Source organism: Brienomyrus brachyistius, chromosome 18 (genome assembly GCF_023856365.1).
Source record: "Brienomyrus brachyistius isolate T26 chromosome 18, BBRACH_0.4, whole genome shotgun sequence".
In the NCBI taxonomy this organism is placed as follows: Eukaryota; Metazoa; Chordata; class Actinopteri; order Osteoglossiformes; family Mormyridae; genus Brienomyrus; species Brienomyrus brachyistius.
This window is the reverse complement of record NC_064550.1, coordinates 16,033,258-16,053,780: the sequence shown is the minus strand read 5'-3', so window position 1 is coordinate 16,053,780 and position 20,523 is coordinate 16,033,258. Positions and strand designations below refer to the sequence as shown.

Sequence of the window (20,523 nt, the reverse complement as noted above, 5' to 3'; positions counted from 1 at the left end):
TCATTAATGTACAAAAATATTACTTGCATCAGAACCTCTGTAGATCATGTTTTCTGACATAACTCCCCCTGTTTTATCTCACTGGGCAAAAGTGATAAGTGATGTAATTAATCATGTAATTAATACTTAAATTATTTTGTGGGGGGTGGTGATGTCATTTTGGGAATATTCTCATTTCAGTCAGTATCAGTGAGTCTAATTAATCCTGACCATTGGGATTTTAGCCGTTAATGTAAGGATGGGAGCTTTTTTGTTGGTGAGTAGATTCCGAAGGTCAGAAGCTGTAACACAATGCAGGTGTGAATCCCGCCTCTGTTGCATGTGAATACAGAGTTTATATGGTCTCTCTGTGTCACCTGCATTTTCACTGGGCCCTCTGCTATCTTCCGGAGTCGAAAGGCTGTTTGGCATCTCTATGCCCTTGGGGTATGGATTTGTGGGTCTATGTGTCCTGTGACTGACAGGCATCCCACCACGCGTGTACTCCTGCTCTCTAACCTGTGCTGCTTGGCATAGGCCCTGAACAGGATGGTTTGCTGTAATGCCATGTCTGGGCCAGGTGTGGATTTCCTGTCCCACAGTGGAGGTCCTCCTAGGGGAGACGCCCAGTGTTCTGCAGCCAGACCCAGATAGGGAAACACAAGAAACGTATAATGTGGTACATCTGACCTGCTGAAGACTTTGGATCGTAAAGTGTCTCTTTATCTGTATGTTTTGGTCATAATCATCTTTCTCTCCTGTCCTGTGTTCTGCACCAAACTGCACACCTCACTTCTTTAGCTGTCAGTCACCCCCCCCCCCCCCCAGGCTCCCATTAAGAGCGATCTAAAGAAAACCTCATTAGTAGGTCAGTGAAGGAAGATCTCGGGGGGGCACTTTGTTTTGACAAACAGACACAGTGTGTCACAGTCTTGCCGATCTCCACATTGAAAAACAAGGGGCCGCGTGCTGTTTGCATGTGTGCCTGAGTGTGAATGTGTGTATCTGCTTATATTTGTCTCTCGTATTTCACTGTGTTTTTGTACTTGTGCATGTTATAAATCTGGCTGTTATATGCAAAAGAAAAATATCCATTTGGGATCTATGAAGTATCTTATCTTGAAATTAACATCAACATAAATACAAAACTTGTGCCCATGTGTCTTAACCTCATTAAATGCTAATTAGAAATACATTTTATTATGTTTAAGCATGATTAGTGCACATAATTCTTCTCCTCAGACTTATGTACCTTACACTGCTTGAAGACTTCGCTGACATGACTTACTGCAGAATTAGTGTCCTTTGGGAGAAAAACATCTATTTTAATATTTATGCTTGTTTTTAAAGTGCAGTCTGAAGTGCATTCTTTGGCATATTAGTGGTATATATGTGCCTAAGACTGTTAATGGCTTTTTAATGCACGTGTGAAGTGCAAATTTCCAAAACTTGCTCAGTTTTTTGTCATCTTTTGAGATGAGACTGTCAGTGACCTAAAGTCAGGCCTCCTCATCATAAAGTCAGGCCTCCTCATCATATGTTTCTGTTAAGAACCAAACCTCACAAAGTCCTTATGTGATCCAACTAACTCACAAGGACATATTTTTGTCTGAGTAAATGTAACCAGTGATTTATGAATCTCTGGGAAATTGGATAATAACATAACAGTAAACCTCCATCCTTTTCTGGGCTTAGTGCCACCTACTGGTCACATTACACTAATACATTCAAAGTCAAAAACGATGCAAAATACTTTCTGTTTTCAATGTAACTGCTGTCATTGCAAAAATGATTGTCAAGGGAACCCTGATCCCTCACAGTATCCACAAGGGGGCACTCGTGTATTACAGAGAAAGTACATGTTCCATTTATCTTAACCAGCAGATGTATATAAAGACCGAGGATGAAATCATTCCCTCTACAACCAAGGACCAGCACTTCTGTGCCACTGCAGCCCTGTCTTATTACAGAGATGGGTGCCAAGACAGGAAAAAGATATTTCTGAAAAAATATTTACCAAGCATCTCTCATTCTTTCCAGCTGCTTGCTTAACCAAATAAATCAGGAGCATTTTAAGGAAGAAAATCCAGAAAGTTCTAACCAACTAAAATCAATGGAGGGGAACACGACAGTTTACCAGCCGTTTGGGTTTTTCATTATGGGCTTTCAGGGCCTGAAGGACACTAATTATTATTTCATGTTCTTGGGCGTCCTTTACATCGGAACGCTTCTAGGGAACTTTTTCCTGATGATGGTGATATGGCAGTCTGAGGCTCTTCACACGCCAAAGTACATGGTCGTGTTCAGCCTTTCCGTCATAGATGTGAGCCACAGTACTGCCCTCGTGCCAAAATGCATCGATCAGTTCCTCTTCAACTCACAATTTGTGTCGTACAACCTGTGCCTGACCCAGATGTTCTTCATCCACTCCTTCTACACCATAGAGTCGTATTCTTTGGTTATCCTGGCTTTTGAGAGGCTGGTCTCCATCTGTTTTCCCCTGCGGAGCAGCACCATCATCACCAACACCCGAATGGTGGGCGTCGTCGCTTTCTGCTGGGCCCTGGCCTTTACTCTTCTGGCTACAATGGTAGCTCTGATCACTCGCTTGTACTTTTGTAAGCCAATTCCCATGGTTGTAAGCTACTTTTGTGATCATGGCCCAGTGTTTAAAATGGCCTGTACTGACAACACTGTAAACTGGAAGATTACTACTCTATCCTTGATCGTTGTCATTTTTGTGCCCCTGGCATTCATCTTAGCCTCGTATGTGTGCATTGTTATCGCCATCTCCCGAATCAATTCTGCCGAAGGGCGATGGAAGGCAGTGAGAACCTGCACTGCACACCTCATTCTGGTAGCGATATTTTTCATGCCCATCCTGGTGATTTACACCATTGCATGGATTAACATCACGATTGAAGTTAACACCCGAATTCTTAACACATCACTGTCAATGGTCTTACCTGCCCTCCTGAACCCTATCATTTATTCGCTAAAGACAGAGGAGGTGATGGAGCAAATTAAGAGGCTTCTACGAAAGCATGTGATAAGACCAAAACAGTACTTTTAGTACATTCTTAATTATGATCGTGAATAAACCTCGAAATAAACCTTGAATAAACCTCCGAAAACCTCGGATTGCTAGCATAATTCGTTCAAAAACCTTGCTCATAATCCAAAGCACTCATACATCAAAGCAAATTTTCCCATAAGAAATAATGGAAACTTAGATGATTCATTCCACAACCCAAAAATATTCCTATAAAAATGATTAATATAAAACATGAAGTAAAAATATGCATGTAAAACAAATTAACCTGCACTTTACATTTGCAAAAAAATCGTGGATGGTGTGAGTGAGGCGAGAGAGGAGAAGAGAAGGGATATTTTGTAGGACGACTTTCACTATAACTAACGGAATCACTGCTATCTGTTGGCTCACTGGAATCTTTTTTTTTGTTGCGACTTTAACAAGGAATCTGTCCGGGGGTGACAGCCGCTATGCCTCCCTTTATTTCGCGGAAATGTGGACATTGCATTGACGTTAAACAGATTCCTCCCTCGCACTGCTACACCCTTATTTGGGTGGTGCTTTTCTATTAAATATTCACTATATGAGTGAGGCACCCCGACTGAGACCAAGCATGGGAGATGCCGACTGCGATTGAGCATTGGAGACCATTACCCACAATGCCACAGTGAGACGATTACCCACAATCCCGCAGCGAGAGAGAGAGAGCGAACCATCGGCTCAGCTCTGATCATGTGATGCTCGACAGACAAAGCGTATACGTAATACTCGTATTGCAAGACATGGCCCATTTATCAAGTTTAAATTTATTAAAAAAATTTGGTCGTCTCGCAAAACACTCGCAAACCAAGTCACTCGGTTTTACTGTACTACGTATCGAGACAAACATTTAACTAACTGACACTAAATAGAAACTGCATACGCCTGTTCTGACTTAACTTACAAATTCGATTTAGAGATCCAATCTGATTTGTGACCAGCCTGTAACTCAATCCTCTGCCTGTCCAGCCCATTCCCAAGAAGGCATTACACCTGTAAATAGGAGCTATATCTGAATTTTCCTTCCAATGATTTTATTTCCATCTATTTCTTGTTTGATTTTACATGTAACAGCCAGTGTTATTTAAATGATGAACATGCAATGTCATGCATATGTATACTCTGTCCAGCTTACCTGATGTCTTAGTGTGTCTTGTGATTGCCGGTTATCCTACCCTGAATGCCCACATGACTTGCACCTGTGTCTTACCCTTTGTATGTAAGGTCTTAAACCTGAGCTGTAGGTTGAGCATTTGTTGTGTGTGGTTGTGGGGACCTGGACTCAGCATAAGCATCCTGGGTTCCCTGTAGATGTGCCTGGCTGTCATGTGACAGTCGTGTGTGTGCTTTGCATAAGTAACATTTTCCAGGACGAGGTTGGATTTTCTTTGGTAAAATGACAAAAAAAAAACATGCAGATCTATAAATTCAATAAATGTAAATGTCACCTGGTCAAACTGAATGCTTGTATGTTCTCTCTGTGTCTCTCTGTTCCACCCCAGACACCGGCAGGTATTTCGCCCCTTGAGAGCAAAGTGCATTGTAGGTAAGCAGCAGTACCTTACAGTCGGTATGAGACCTAACTGGAAGCCAGTGGAGTGAGGCCAGTACTGGACTGACATGCCCAGGTTTCCTAGTCCTTGTCAGGACTCTGCATTCTGTACCAACTGGAGTTTATTTAATGATGCAGAAGGGCACCCAACCAATTGGCCATTGCAGTCGTCCTTTGTAAAAACATACAGGGTAGCTTGATACTCGTGATTGTACCATCATGATTGCCTCATCGACCAAACGGCTGGTCACCACTGCACAGGAGGAAGGAATTTGTACGGTGGAAGAGATTTTGCATGACTGACTCAACTTTCGGAATGCAACTGTTGAATCTGAAGCTGTGCAACGCCTAGCTGGTATACAAAGACAGAACTATGATTTATATGCTTAAAGCTGCTAGATCAATCATATCCAATCATTAGGAATTACAATCAAGACCAACTAAAGATACAACTTATAACTGGATCACTTTCAAATTTCCATCCTTTTTCCAAACCGCTTATCCTACTAGGTCGCGGGGGGTCCGGAGCCTATCCCGGAAGCAACGGGCAAGAGGCAGGGAACAACCCAGGATGGGGGGCCAGCCCATCGCAGGGCACACTCACATACCATTCACTCACACATGCAGACCTATAATAATTATATAATTTAGTAAGTCCAATTACCCTCAGCATGTCTTTGGACAGAGGGGGGAAACCAGAGTACCCGGAGGAAACCCCACAACATGGGAAGAACATGCAAACTCCACACACATGTGACCCTGGCGGAAACTCGAACCCGGGTCCCAAAGGTGTGAGGCAACAGTACTAACCACTGCACCACCATGCTGTCAGCTTCAGTTTCTGAAATTTTCATCCCATTTTTATTAGTTTACAAAAGTATAAGTACATTTTATAATAGTTTTTGCCGTTATAAATTAAATTTTATCATCTCGTTTTCATTAATTTAATATCTTTCTTGGCATCAACAAAATGAACACTGCTTGCATGCTGTTTGTAGCGCCTTTCCCCATCACCATGGTAATCAGTCCCACAGCAGTTTGTCTGAAGTTGCCAGTAAGTCATATGGTATGTTCACCCAAACTTCCATGTCCATTAGCCCCTCCCCCTCTCTGGTGCTGCCACCTCCTCCGCCCAGGCTGACTGACGGGGGCTCCAGTTTTTGGTAGACGAGGAGGTGCCTGGTCCAGAGGGGTGTTGTTGGCTGCTGGCATGGCACATCTTGAATCCCACCCCCATTGATTATTTCCTCTGTGACCCCCCCCTGGATCTTCTGCCTTCATGATATAACAGTAAAACCCCTTAAAGGACATTAAATGGCAATATTTTAGATGCAGGTCCCAATGCTGTAACAGTTGAGCAATCTGCCACAGAAAAGGTAGCAAATAGTGTAAGAAATGGTGCAGTGATGTGTAACCTTTCACATCCTGCATCATTAGTATAGTCATTGCTATGGAAACAGCCCATCTAATTCTTATACACTAGCTCATTATGAATAGAAATATGTTAAACAAAACCCAATCAAAGCCAACAGAACATTTGTGCACCTGAGCTGGAGAAAACAATCCTCACCCATTCTCTGGTGACCCACCGCCAAGGCACTGGAGGTGATGCAACACCTGCGCTCCTTTTCGGCTCCCCTAACTCGAAGCCAATGGCTGATTCATTGATGTCACAAAGCATTTAGGTCAGTGGCACTAATCTTCAGGGCTGCTAAATGCTCTTGGACCCACTTAAGAGTGGAAGAGCTCTGCCCACCTCCTGCAGCGTAGCCTGAAGCTAAGTCCCTGCATGGCTGCTCTCCGCTGCGGTGGGGAAAGGAAGCCGACGCTGTAATGTCACCAAAGAGTTTCTGCACACACCCATCCCTGTTCCTGCTGAAAGTACAGAGAAAAACTGTCGGTCTCATTTTGGACCTCGTTCATGTCATCAGTGCCTTTGACCTGCATCCGGTTTGTTTCATTAAATCCTGCATTAGAGTATAAAGCACTTCCTGACCAATCTTTGCTGGCTGCCTATATTACAACCAAGTCCATAATTTATCTTTCACTGTTGAACAGGTGGGTATTTGCCTAAACCCTTACCTGCCTTAGAGCTACTCAACACAGACCCCACCTTTGACTAGAACCATGATTATTTGGGTGCCATTTGCTGAAGGTTTTCATTAATGTACAAAAATATTACTTGCGTCAGAACCTCTGTAGTTCTTGTTTCCTGACATGACTGTTTTATCCCACTGGGCAAAAGTTATAAGTGATATAATTAATCATGTAATTAATACTTAAATTATTTTGTGGAGGGTGGTGATGTCATTTTGGGAATATTCTCATTTCAGTCAGTATCAGTGAGTCTAATTAATCCTGACCATTGGGATTTTAGCCGTTAATGTAAGGATGGAAGCTTTTTTGTTGGTGAGTACATTCCGAAGGTCAGAAGCTATAACACAATGCAGGTGTGAATCCCGCCTCTGTTGCATGTGAATACAGAGTTTATATGGTCTCTCTGTGTCACCTGCATTTTCACTGGGCCCTCTGCTATCTTCCAGAGTCGAAAGGCTGTTTGGCATCTCTATACCCTTGGTGTATGGATTTGTGGGTCTATGTGTCCTGTGACTGGCAGGCATCCCACCACGCGTGTACTCCTGCTCTCTAACCTGTGCTGCCTGGCATAGGCCCTGAACAGGATGGTTTGCTGTAATGCCATGTCTGGGCCAGGTGTGGATTTCCTGTCCCACAGTGGAGGTCCTCCTAGGGGAGACGCCCAGTGTTCTGCAGCCAGACCCAGATAGGGAAACACAAGAAACGTATAATGTGGTACATCTGACCTGCTGAAGACTTTGGATCGTAAAGTGTCTCTTTATCTGTATGTTTTGGTCATAATCATCTTTCTCTCCTGTCCTGTGTTCTGCACCAAACTGCACACCTCACTTCTTTAGCTGCTGTCAGTCACCCCCCTCCCCCCCCCCCCAGGCTCCCATTAAGAGCGATCTAAAGAAAACCTCATTAGTAGGTCAGTGAAGGAAGATCTCGGGGGGGCACTTTGTTTTGACAAACAGACACAGTGTGTCACAGTCTTGCCGATCTCCACATTGAAAAACAAGGGGCCGCGTGCTGTTTGCATGTGTGCCTGACTGTGAATGTGTGTATCTGCTTATATTTGTCTCTCGTATTTCAATGTGTTTTTGTACTTGTGCATGTTATAAATCTGGCTGTTATATGCAAAAGAAAAATATCCATTTGGGATCTATGAAGTATCTTGTCTTGAAATTAACATCAACATAAATACAAAACTTGTGCCCATGTGTCTTAACCTCATTAAATGCTAATTAGAAATACATTTTATTATGTTTAAGCATGATTAGTGCACATAATTCTTCTCCTCAGACTTATGTACCTTACACTGCTTGAAGACTTCGCTGACATGACTTACTGCAGAATTAGTGTCCTTTGGGAGAAAAACATCTATTTTAATATTTATGCTTGTTTTTAAAGTGCAGTCTGAAGTGCATTCTTTGGCATATTAGTGGTATATATGTGCCTAAGACTGTTAATGGCTTTTTAATGCACGTGTGAAGTGCAAATTTCCAAAACTTACTCCGTTTTTTGTCATCTTTTGAGATGAGACTGTCAGTGACCTAAAGTCAGGCCTCCTCATCATAAAGTCAGGCCTCCTCATCATAAAGTCAGGCTTCCTCATCATATGTTACTGTTGAGAACCAAAACTCACAAAGTCCTTATGTGATCCAACTAACTCACTAAGACATATTTTTGGAACGAGTAAATGTAACCAGTGATTTATGAATCTCTGGGAAATTGGATAATAACATAACAGTAAACCTCCATTACCATTCTTTTCTGGGCTTAGTGCCACCTACTGGTCACATTACACTAATACATTCAAAGTCAAAAACGATGCAAAATACTTTCTGTTTTCGATGTAACTGCTGTCATTGCAAAAATGATTGTCAAGGGAACCCTGATCCCTCACAGTATCCACAAGGGGGCACTCGTGTATTACAGAGAAAGTACATGTTCCATTTATCTTAACCAGCAGATGTATATAAAGACCGAGGATGAAATCATTCCCTCTACAACCAAGGACCAGCACTTCTGTGCCACTGCATCCCTGTCTTATTACAGAGATGGGTGCCAAGACAGGAAAAAGATATTTCTGAAAAAATATTTACCAAGCATCTCTCATTCTTTCCAGCTGCTTGCTTAACCAAATAAATCAGGAGCATTTTAAGGAAGAAAATCCAGAAAGTTCTATCCAACTAAAATCCATGGAGGGGAACACGACAGTTTACCAGCCGTTTGGGTTTTTCATTATGGGCTTTCAGGGCCTGAAGGACACTAATTATTATTTCATGTTCTTGGGCGTCCTTTACATCGGAACGCTTCTAGGGAACTTTTTCCTGATGATGGTGATATGGCAGTCTGAGGCTCTTCACACGCCAAAGTACATGGTCGTGTTCAGCCTTTCCGTCATAGATGTGAGCCACAGTACTGCCCTTGTGCCAAAATGCATCGATCAGTTTCTCTTCAACTCACAATTTGTGTCGTACAACCTGTGCCTGACCCAGATGTTCTTCATCCACTCCTTCTACACCATAGAGTCGTATTCTTTGGTTATCCTGGCTTTTGAGAGGCTGGTCTCCATCTGTTTCCCCCTGCGGAGCAGCACCATCATCACCAACACCCGAATGGTGGGCGTCGTCGCTTTCTGCTGGGCCCTGGCCTTTACTCTTCTGGCTACAATGGTAGCTCTGATCACTCGGCTGTACTTTTGTAAGCCAATTCCCGTGGTTGTAAGCTACTTTTGTGATCATGGCCCAGTGTTTAAAATGGCCTGTACTGACAACACTGTGAACTGGAAGATTACTACTCTATCCATGATCGTTGTCATTTTTGTGCCCCTGGCATTCATCTTAGCCTCGTATGTGTGCATTGTTATCGCCATCTCCCGAATCAATTCTGCCGAAGGGCGATGGAAGGCAGTGAGAACCTGCACTGCACACCTCATTCTGGTAGCGATGTTTTTCATGCCCATCCTGGTGATTTACACCATTGCATGGATTAACGTCACGATTGAAGTTAACACCCGAATTCTTAACACATCACTGTCAATGGTCTTACCTGCCCTCCTGAACCCTATAATTTATTCGCTGAAGACAGAGGAGGTGATGGAGCAAATTAAGAGGCTTCTACGAAAGCATGTGATAAGACCAAAACAGTACTTTTAGTACATTCTTAATTATGATCTTGAATATAAAGATAGAAAGGTAAAGTATTTACAGTAAAACCTCGGATTGCTAGCATAATTCATTCAAGAACCTTGCTCGTAATCCAAAGCACTCATACATCAAAGCAAGGTTACTTGAGCTAAATCTGTTCAGTCTCAAGCAAAGGAGACTGAGGGGGGACATGATCCAGGTATATAAGATTCTAACAGGTTTGGATGCTGTTCAACCAAATAGTTACTTCAGCATTAGTTTAAATACACGAACTCGTGGCCATAGGTGGAAATTAGCGGGAGAACATTTCAAGCTGGATTTAAGGAAGCACTTCTTTACACAGCGCGTAGTCAGAGTATGGAATAGCCTTCCTGATAATGTAGTGCAAGCTGAATCCTTGGGTTCCTTTAAATCAGAGCTAGATAAGATTTTAACGACTCAGCTATTAGTTTAGTTCTCCCCAAGCGAGCTTGATGGGCCGAATGGCCTCCTCTCGTTTGTATAGTTCTTATGTTCTTAAATTTTCCCATAAGAAATAATGGAAACTTAGATGATTCATTCCACAACCCAAAAATATTCCTATAAAAATGATTAATATAAAACATGAAGTAAAAATATGCATGTAAAACAAATTAACCTGCACTTTAAATTTGCAAAAAATCGTGGATGGTGTGAGTGAGGCGAGAGAGGAGAAGAGAAGGGATATTTTGTAGGACGACTTTCACTATAACTAACGGAATCACTGCTATCTGCTGGTTCACTGGAATCTTTTTTTTTGTTGCGACTTTAACAAGGAACCTGTCCGGGGGTGACAGCCGCTATGCCTCCCTTTATTTCGCGGAAATGTGGACATTGCATTGTCGTTAAACAGATTCCTCCCTCGCACTGCTACACCCTTATTTGGGTGGTGCTTTTCTATTAAATATTCACTATATGAGTGAGGCACCCCGACTGAGACCGAGCATGGGAGATGCCGACTGTGATTGAGCATTGGAGACCATTACCCACAATGCCACAGTGAGACGATTACCCACAATCCCGCAGCGAGAGAGAGAGCAAACCATCGGCTCAGCTCTGATCATGTGATGCTCGACAGACAAAGCGTATACGTAATACTCGTATTGCAAGACATTGCCCTTAATCAAGTTAAAATTTATTTTTAAAATTTGGTCGTCTCGCAAAACACTCGCAAACCAAGTCACTCGGTTTTACTGTACTACGTATCGAGACAAACATTTAACTAACTGACACTAAATAGAAACTGCATACGCCTGTTCTGACTTAACTTACAAATTCGATTTAGGGATCCAATCTGATTTGTGACCAGCCTGTAACTCAATCCTCTGCCTGTCCAGCCCATTCCCAAGAAGGCATTACACCTGTAAATAGGAGCTATATCTGAATTTTCCTTCCAATGATTTTATTTCCATCTATTTCTTGTTTGATTTTACATGTAACAGCCAGTGTTATTTAAATGATGAACATGCAATGTCATGCATACGTATACTCTGTCTAGCTTACCTGATGTCTTAGTGTGTCTTGTGATTGCCGGTTATCCTACCCTGAATGCCCACATGACTTGCACCTGTGTCTTACCCTTTATATGTAAGGTCTTAAACCTGAGCTGTAGGTTGAGCATTTGTTGTGTGTGGTTGTGGGGACCTGGACTCAGCATAAGCATCCTGGGTTCCCTGTAGATGTGCCTGGCTGTCATGTGACAGTCGTGTGTGTGCTTTGCATAAGTAACATTTTCCAGGACGAGGTTGGATTTTCTTTGGTAAAATGACAAAAAAAAAACATGCAGATCTATAAATTCAATAAATGTAAATGTCACCTGGTCAAACTGAATGCTTGTATGTTCTCTCTGTGTCTCTCTGTTCCACCCCAGACACCGGCAGGTATTTCGCCCCTTGAGAGCAAAGTGCATTGTAGGTAAGCAGCAGTACCTTACAGTCGGTATGAGACCTAACTGGAAGCCAGTGGAGTGAGGCCAGTACTGGACTGACATGCCCAGGTTTCCTAGTCCTTGTCAGGACTCTGCATTCTGTACCAACTGGAGTTTATTTAATGATGCAGAAGGGCACCCAACCAATTGGCCATTGCAGTCGTCCTTTGTAAAAACATACAGGGTAGCTTGATACTCGTGATTGTACCATCATGATTGCCTCATCGACCAAACGGCTGGTCACCATTGCACAGGAGGAAGGAATTTGTACGGTGGAAGAGATTTTGCATGACTGACTCAACTTTCGGAATGCAACTGTTGAATCTGAAGCTGTGCAACGCCTAGCTGGTATACAAAGACAGAACTATGATTTATATGCTTAAAGCTGCTAGATCAATCATATCCAATCATCAGGAATTACAATCAAGACCAACTAAAGATACAACTTATAACTGGATCACTTTCAAATTTCCATCCTTTTTCCAAACCGCTTATCCTACTGGGTCGCGGGGGGTCCGGAGCCTATCCCGGAAGCAACGGGCACGAGGCAGGGAACAACCCAGGATTGGGGGCCAGCCCATCGCAGGGCACACTCACATACCATTCACTCACACATGCAGACCTATAATAATTATATAATTTTGTAAGTCCAATTACCCTCAGCATGTCTTTGGACAGAGGGGGGAAACCAGAGTACCTGGAGGAAACCCCACAATGTGGGAAGAACATGCAAACTCCACACACATGTGACCCTGGCAGAAACTCGAACCCGGGTCCCAAAGGTGTGAGGCAACAGTACTAACCACTGCACCACCATGCTGCCAGCTTCAGTTTCTGTAATTTTCATCCCATTTTTATTAGTTTACAAAAGTATAAGTACATTTTATAATAGTTTTTGCCGTTATGAATTAAATTTTATCATCTCGTTTTCATTAATTTAATATCTTTGTTGGCATCAACAAAATGAACACTGCTTGCATGCTGTTTGTAGCGCCTTTCCCCATCACCATGGTAATCAGTCCCACAGCAGTTTGTCTGAAGTTGCCAGTAAGTCATATGGTATGTTCACCCAAACTTCCATGTCCATTAGCCCCTCCCCCTCTCTGGTGCTGCCACCTCCTCCGCCCAGGCTGACTGACGGGGGCTCCAGTTTTTGGTAGACGAGGAGGGGCCTGGTCCAGAGGGGTGTTGTTGGCTGCTGGCATGGCACATCTTGAATCCCACCCCCATTGATTATTTCCTCTGTGACCCCCCCCTGGATCTCCTGCCTTCATGATATAACAGTAAAACCCCTTAAAGGACATTAAATGGCAATATTTTAGATGCAGGTCCCAATGCTGTAACAGTTGAGCAATCTGCCACAGAAAAGGTAGCAAATAGTGTAAGAAATGGTGCAGTGATGTGTAACCTTTCACATCCTGCATCATTAGTATAGTCATTGCTATGGAAACAGCCCATCTAATTCTTATACACTACCTCATTATGAATAGAAATATGTTAAACAAAACCCAATCAAAGCCAACAGAACATTTGTGCACCTGAGCTGGAGAAAACAATCGTCACCCATTCTCTGGTGACCCACCGCCAAGGCACTGGAGGTGATGCAACACCTGCGCTCCTTTTCGGCTCCCCTAACTCGAAGCCAATGGCTGATTCATTGATGTCACAAAGCATTTTGGTCAGTGGCACTAATCTTCAGGGCTGCTAAATGCTCTTGGACCCACTTAAGAGTGGAAGAGCTCTGCCCACCTCCTGCAGCGTAACCTGAAGCTAAGTCCCTGCATGGCTGCTCTCCGCTGCGGTGGGGAAAGGAAGCCGACGCTGTAATGTCACCAAAGAGCTCTGCCCACCTCCTGCAGCGTAGCCTGAAGCTAAGTCCCTGCATGGCTGCTCTCCGCTGCGGTGGGGAAAGGAAGCCGACGCTGTAATGTCACCAAAGAGCTCTGCCCACCTCCTGCAGCGTAACCTGAAGCTAAGTCCCTGCATGGCTGCTCTCCGCTGCGGTGGGGAAAGGAAGCCGACGCTGTAATGTCACCAAAGAGCTCTGCCCACCTCCTGCAGCGTAGCCTGAAGCTAAGTCCCTGCATGGCTGCTCTCCGCTGCGGTGGGGAAAGGAAGCCGACGCTGTAATGTCACCAAAGAGTTTCTGCACACACCCGTCCCTGTTCCTGCTTAAAGTACAGAGAAAAACTGTCGGTCTCATTTTGGGCCTCGTTCATGTCATCAGTGCCTTTGACCTGCATCCGGTTTGTTTCATGAAATCCTGCATTAGAGTATAAAGCACTTCCTGACCAATCTTTGCTGGCTGCCTATATTACACCCAAGTCCATAATTTATCTTTCACTGTTAAACAGGTGGGTATTTGCCTAAACCCTTACCTGCCTTAGAGCTACTCAACACAGACCCCACCTTTGACTAGAACCATGATTATTTGGGTGCCATTTGCTGAAGGTTTTCATTAATGTACAAAAATATTACTTGCGTCAGAACCTCTGTAGTTCTTGTTTCCTGACATGACTGTTTTATCCCACTGGGCAAAAGTTATAAGTGATGTAATTAATCATGTAATTAATACTTAAATTATTTTGTGGAGGGTGGTGATGTCATTTTGGGAATATTCTCATTTCAGTCAGTATCAGTGAGTCTAATTAATCCTGACCATTGGGATTTCAGCCGTTAATGTAAGGATGGAAGCTTTTTTGTTGGTGAGTAGATTCCGAAGGTCAGAAGCTGTAACACAATGCAGGTGTGAATCCCGCCTTTGTTCAATGTGAATACAGAGTTTATATGCTCTCTCTGTGTCACCTGCATTTTCATTGGGCCCTCTGCTATCTTCCGGAGTCGAAAGGCTGTTTGGCATCTCTATGCCCTTGGGGTATGGATTTGTGGGTCTATGTGTCCTGTGACTGACAGGCATCCCACCACGCGTGTACTCCTGCTCTCTAACCTGTGCTGCCTGGCATAGGCCCTGAACAGGATGGTTTGCTGTAATGCCATGTCTGGGCCAGGTGTGGATTTCCTGTCCCACAGTGGAGGTCCTCCTAGGGGAGACGCCCAGTGTTCTGCAGCCAGACCCAGATAGGAAAACACAAGAAAAGTATAATGTGGTACATCTGACCTGCTGAAGACTTTGGATCGTAAAGTGTCTCTTTATCTGTATGTTTTGGTCATAATCATCTTTCTCTCCTGTCCTGTGTTCTGCACCAAACTGCACACCTCACTTCTTTAGCTGCTGTCAGTCACCCCCCCCCCCCCCCCCCCCAGGCTCCCATTAAGAAAACCTCATTAGTAGGTCAGTGAAGGAAGATCTCGGGGGGGCACTTTGTTTTGACAAACAGACACAGTGTGTCACAGTCTTGCCGATCTCCACATTGAAAAACAAGGGGCCGCGTGCTGTTTGTATGTGTGCCTGAGTGTGAATGTGTGTATCTGCTTATATTTGTCTCTCGTATTTCACTGTGTTTTTGTACTTGTGTATGTTATAAACCTGGCTGTTATATGCAAAAGAAAAATATCCATTTGGGATCTATGAAGTATCTTATCTTGAAATTAACATCAACATAAATACAAAACTTGTGCCCATGTGTCTTAACCTCATTAAATGCTAATTAGAAATACATTTTATTATGTTTAAGCATGATTAGTGCACATAATTCTTCTCCTCAGACTTATGTACCTTACACTGCTTGAAGACTTCGCTGACATGACTTACTGCAGAATTAAAGAAAAATATCTATTTTAATATTTATGCTTGTTTTTAAAGTGCAGTCTGAAGTGCATTCTTTGGCATATTAGTGGTATATATGTGCCTAAGACTGTTAATGGCTTTTTCATGCACGTGTGAAGTGCAAATTTCTTTTGAGATGAGACCATCAGTGACCTAAAGTCAGGCCTCCTCATCATAAAGTCAGGCCTCCTCATCATAAAGTCAGGCCTCCTCGTCATAAAGTCAGGCCTCCTCATCATATGTTACTGTTAAGAACCAAAACTCACTAAGTCCTTATGTGATCCAACTAACTCACTAAGACATATTTTTGTCTGAGTAAATGTAACCAGTGATTTTTGAATCTCTGTTTAAATGGATAATAACATAACAGTAAACCTCCATTACCATCCTTTTCTGGGCTTAGTGCCACCTACTGGTCACATTACACTAATACATTCAAAGTCAAAAACGATGCAAAATAGTTTCTGTTTTCAATGTAACTGCTGTCATTGCAAAAATGATTATCAAGGGAACCCTGATCCCTCACAGTATCCACAAGGGGGCACTCGTGTATTACAGAGAAAGTACATGTTCCATTTATCTTAACCAGCAGATGTATATAAAGAGCGAGGATGAAATCATTACCATTACAACCAAGGACCAGCACTTCTGTACCACTGCATCCCTGTCTTATTACAGAGATGGGTGCCAGGACAGGAAAAAGATATTTCTGAAAAAATATTTACCAAGCATCTCTCATTCTTTCCAGCTGCTTGCTTAACCAAATAAATCAGGAGCATTTTAAGGAAGAAAATCCAGAAAGTTCTATCCAACTAAAATCCATGGAGGGGAACATGACAGTTTACCAGCCGTTTGGGTTTTTCATTATGGGTTTTCAGGGCCTGAAGGACACAAATTTTTATTTCATGTTCTTGGGCGTCCTTTACATCGGAACGCTTCTAGGGAACTTTTTCCTGATGATGGTGATATGGCAGTCTAAGGCTCTTCACACGCCAAAGTACATGGTCGTGTTCAGCCTTTCCGTCATAGATGTGAGCCACAGTACTGCCCTCGTGCCAAAATGCATCGATCAGTTCCTCTTCAACTCACAGTTTGTGCCGTACAACCTGTGCCTGACCCAGATGTTCTTCATCCACTCCTTCTACACCATAGAGTCGTATTCTTTGGTTATCCTGGCTTTTGAGAGGCTGGTCTCCATCTGTTTTCCCCTACGGAGCAGCACCATCATCACCAACACCCGAATGGTGGGCGTCGTCGCTTTCTGCTGGGCCCTGGCCTTTACTCTTCTGGGTACAATGGTAGCTCTGATCACTCGCCTGTACTTTTGTAAGCCAATTCCCGTGGTTGTAAGCTACTTTTGTGATCATGGCCCAGTGTTTAAAATGGCCTGTACTGACAACACTGTGAACTGGAAGTTTGCTACACTCATCATGGTCATTACCATTTTTGTGCCCCTGGCATTCATCTTAGCCTCGTATGTGTGCATTGTTATCGCCATCTCCCGAATCAATTCTGCCGAAGGGCGATGGAAGGCAGTGAGAACCTGCACTGCACACCTCATTCTGGTAGCGATGTTTTTCATGCCCATCCTGGTGATTTACACCATTGCATGGATTAACGTCACGATTGAAGTTAACACTCGAATTCTTAACACATCACTGTCAATGGTCTTACCTGCCCTCCTGAACCCTATCATTTACTCGCTGAAGACAGAGGAGGTGATGGAGCAAATTAAGAGGCTTCTACGAAGGCATGTGATAAAACCAAAATAGCAATTTTGCTCATCCTCATCTATGATCTTGAATTTTCAAAAAAACTATATCTACAATATTTGCGATTAATATATAAAAACAAAGATAAGTCTATCACCAATATTTAACCTGTGAATAAATAATTGCTCACCTAATCATTAGTAATTTACTATCTAGGAAAGTTAATGAAACTAGGAAAGATATTGATCAGCAGGTTATGACAACATACAGTAGGTAAACTATACAGGTGTTTAGTATATCTGTTAAAAACGTCCTCTTTCATCAAGCTGCATGACGTCAGTTGCTTCACTAAATCTATGCTGTAAATTTTCTTTTAATTTATCTGTAATTACCTTATGAATAAAGTAAGACGTGATTTTGCTTTGCAATACAGGTATCCCTCAAGTCTTGGCGTACACGAGGGAAATACAGTGATCTCTTTACATTCGCGAGGGGTAGGAGTGCAAGATCCCGCGAATATGTGGGAACATCTACCCTCAAAGCATAGCATTCTGTTAGCCTGAACGATGGCATAAAAAGTTTAATTATTACCAATTTATGAACACACAACACTATACTGTACATTTTGCATGTGAATTTGCTTTGTCATTTCCCATATATGGCTTTTTTATTTTTATAAGTAAGATGTTATTTTCCTTTGCAATACAGGTAGGTCTATCCCTCAGATTTGGGGGGTTGGGGGTTATACGAAGGCAGTAATTTAATAAAGTTGATCGAATTACGAGCTAATGTGAGGGTGATTTTTCACACTTACTAGGAACAACAACCGAGGTGGGAAACGTTAAACCCTCGCTGGTGGCGCCTGACATGCCGTCTCCCCACTTTGGTTTTTCCTCATTGATTCTCCTTCGCGAGATCTCATCTCAACAGTCAGTGCTTAATTGTTCACTATTGAAACTAATGGTAGAAGCAGTCCCCGGGTTAAGAACATCGAAATTACATACAACTCGTACTTAAGAACGAACTGCCATGATGTCTATTATATTAAAAATTCGAGTTAGGCACAATAAATCATAACAGCGAAGGCGCGCGTTACTTTGTGTGGCTTAAGCGCTTCGTCGGCTCGAGGTACAGAACAGTACAGTATGTACTTTTATTATTACTGTATAATAATAATATTCGGATGTATTTCGATGTGTTTCATAATGCATGTGTTTTATATGCATAGAATGACTTTACATAGATACGTGTGTGTGTGTGTATAACATACTAAGACAACGATTTGATTAACTGACGCTAAATTGCAACCGTATGTACCTGTTGCGTTAAGAAACAGATCTGGTTCGTACCCGGAAGCCTGTGTAATTTTGTCTCCTGCCTTACCAGCCTTTTTCCAAGAAGGCATTACACTCACAAATAAGGGATATATCTGAAATTTTACTTCCCCTGATTTGATTTAAATTACTTCTTAAAATTTTACCTGTAACACGCAGTGTTATCTAAATGATAAACATGTGATGACATGTGCTCACCTACTGTGTTACTTTAGTGACTCTCAGACTCGGTCCTCGGGCCCCACTGCCCTGCTTGTTTTCCTGCTATCCCTGCCCCACACACAAGTCCCAGCTGTCTTTCAGCTTCTGATTGACTGAACACACCTGATCCAGGTAATCAGCAGTGTGTAGAGCAGGGATAGCTGGAAAACAAGCAGGGCAGTGGGGCCCGGGGACTGAGTCTGAGAACCACTGCCTTAGTAATAATAATAATAATAATAATTGACACTTTTATTGATCCCCGTAGGGAAATTGTCTTTTACGCCTCCCACAACTTGCTCTTTTTTTTTTTTCTTTTCATAGAGGAAGTTGTCTGCGAAGGGCTGCCACCCGTAGCGGCGCCCAGGGAGCTGGGGGTTAAGGGCCTTGCTCAAGGACCCACAGGCTGAGGCTGGGTTTGAACCTACGACCTTCTGATTACAGGCACAGCCCACTGAGCCACACGCTGCCCCCTATGTATGTCTTGTAATTGCCGGTTATCCCACCCTGAATGCCCACAGGTGCTGTACCTGTGTCTAACCCTTTCTATGTACGGTCTGAAGTCAGACCTGGTAGGTTGAGCATTTGTTGTGTGGTTCTGTTCGTTGGAGGTCTCCGTTCCCTCAGCTGCATGTATGTACCTTGTGTGTCCTCAATAAACCCCCCTAGGACTCTGCATACGCATCCCGCCATACCTGCACCCACGCCTGGACGTGATGTCACTACATCTGTACATGTGCTTCGCCTAAGTAAAAGTGATATTTTCCAGCATGAGGGAAGACTTCCTTTGGTAAAATGTCAATCAATCAATCAATCAATCAATCAATAACACATGCACATCTGTAAATTTAAGAGATTTCACCTGGTCAAACTGAATATGTCTTCAATTAAAAGCAATTTAACTGTTTTATGTAATCACATCCCAGTGATCAGTTAGACTATTTGGGCATAATTCAATGTCTTAACCAAATATATTTAGGGACCAAGCACCAAATATGCAAGTTGCCTGCTGTAATTGTTCAAACATTTCACTGTTATACTATCTGCAATGGAAGTCTATGGCAGCAGGTGATTATGATCCAATTTGTCACGTTGCTAGAGGGCAGCTGAAAGCATCCAAGTGTCAGATTTGGGGCCAATTCCATCCGTGTCTGTAGTGTCACCAACAGGTCAAATATCAATGTACATTGTACCACAAGGTACAAACAACATTAAAGTACCTCCAAATTCTTCAAATTTCACGTCAAATCAACAGCTAGATGGTTGAAACTTGGAAACAGGACAGCAATCTCAAACACACATCAAAACTGGTTTTGTAATGTATAAAGCAGGCTAACATTAAGCTTCTGGAATGGCTTCCCAAAACTTAGTAAGAAACTATAACCAATCCATTTAATGATCAACATATAGCAAATGATAAACAGCATAACCCCCTACAGGACATTAGGCCAGTAGGTCGCGACCCAAAAATGTCATCGGGTGATGGATTAAAAAAAATCGTTAATTTTTTTTTGTCAGACATTTTGTGGTCACCACAAAGGTCGTCCTGGAAATATATATTTTTTGCATTACTGCCAGCACACCCCACCCCCTCATTAGTATAAATAAATAGACACAAACAAAAAAACTCAGGGTTGTAACTAAATGAATGTCGAATAATGTAGAGCCTGAGGCTAAAGCAGTTAAGAACTGCTGCTTTAGGCACAATCCCAGTCCTCTAGCAAATGCAGAATGTACCACATGAAACCGGAGCACATGGTGTAACAGGTGGT

The 20,523-nt window shown here is 42.8% G+C and overlaps 1 protein-coding gene and 1 long non-coding RNA gene across 3 annotated transcripts; one reads left to right on the top strand and one right to left on the bottom strand.

Annotated features, from left to right (window-relative positions):
* Positions 1-1,905: 1,905 nt before the first annotated feature.
* On the top strand, positions 1,906-19,496 carry LOC125712585 (olfactory receptor 51F2-like). 2 transcript variants are annotated; one of them, XM_048982802.1, is made up of 2 exons: positions 1,906-2,515; positions 19,076-19,496. In XM_048982802.1, the coding sequence occupies exons 1-2, from the start codon at positions 2,093-2,095 to the stop codon at positions 19,106-19,108; spliced, it is 456 nt and encodes a 151-aa protein (XP_048838759.1). In that variant the 5' UTR covers positions 1,906-2,092; the 3' UTR covers positions 19,109-19,496. The 2 variants fall into 2 exon arrangements, with proteins under 2 accessions (XP_048838759.1, XP_048838760.1); XM_048982803.1 differs by lacking the exon at positions 1,906-2,515 and adding an exon at positions 8,698-9,307.
* LOC125712604 (uncharacterized) lies at positions 5,438-6,418 on the bottom strand. The gene is made up of 2 exons (XR_007383354.1): positions 6,175-6,418; positions 5,438-5,966 (listed from the first exon to the last, which is right to left on the bottom strand). It is a non-coding gene; the product is annotated as an uncharacterized LOC125712604 (long non-coding RNA).
* Positions 19,497-20,523: the final 1,027 nt, after the last annotated feature.

Excerpts from the sequence above, each read along its gene's own strand:
- LOC125712585 (XM_048982802.1), top strand. The coding sequence starts at position 2,093 with ATGGAGGGGAACACGACAGTTTACCAGCCGTTTGGGTTTTTCATTATG. Across the intron at positions 2,516-19,075 it reads TCATCACCAACACCCGAATG|AGGAAGTTGTCTGCGAAGGG; the intron begins GTGGGCGTCGTC and ends TTCTTTTCATAG.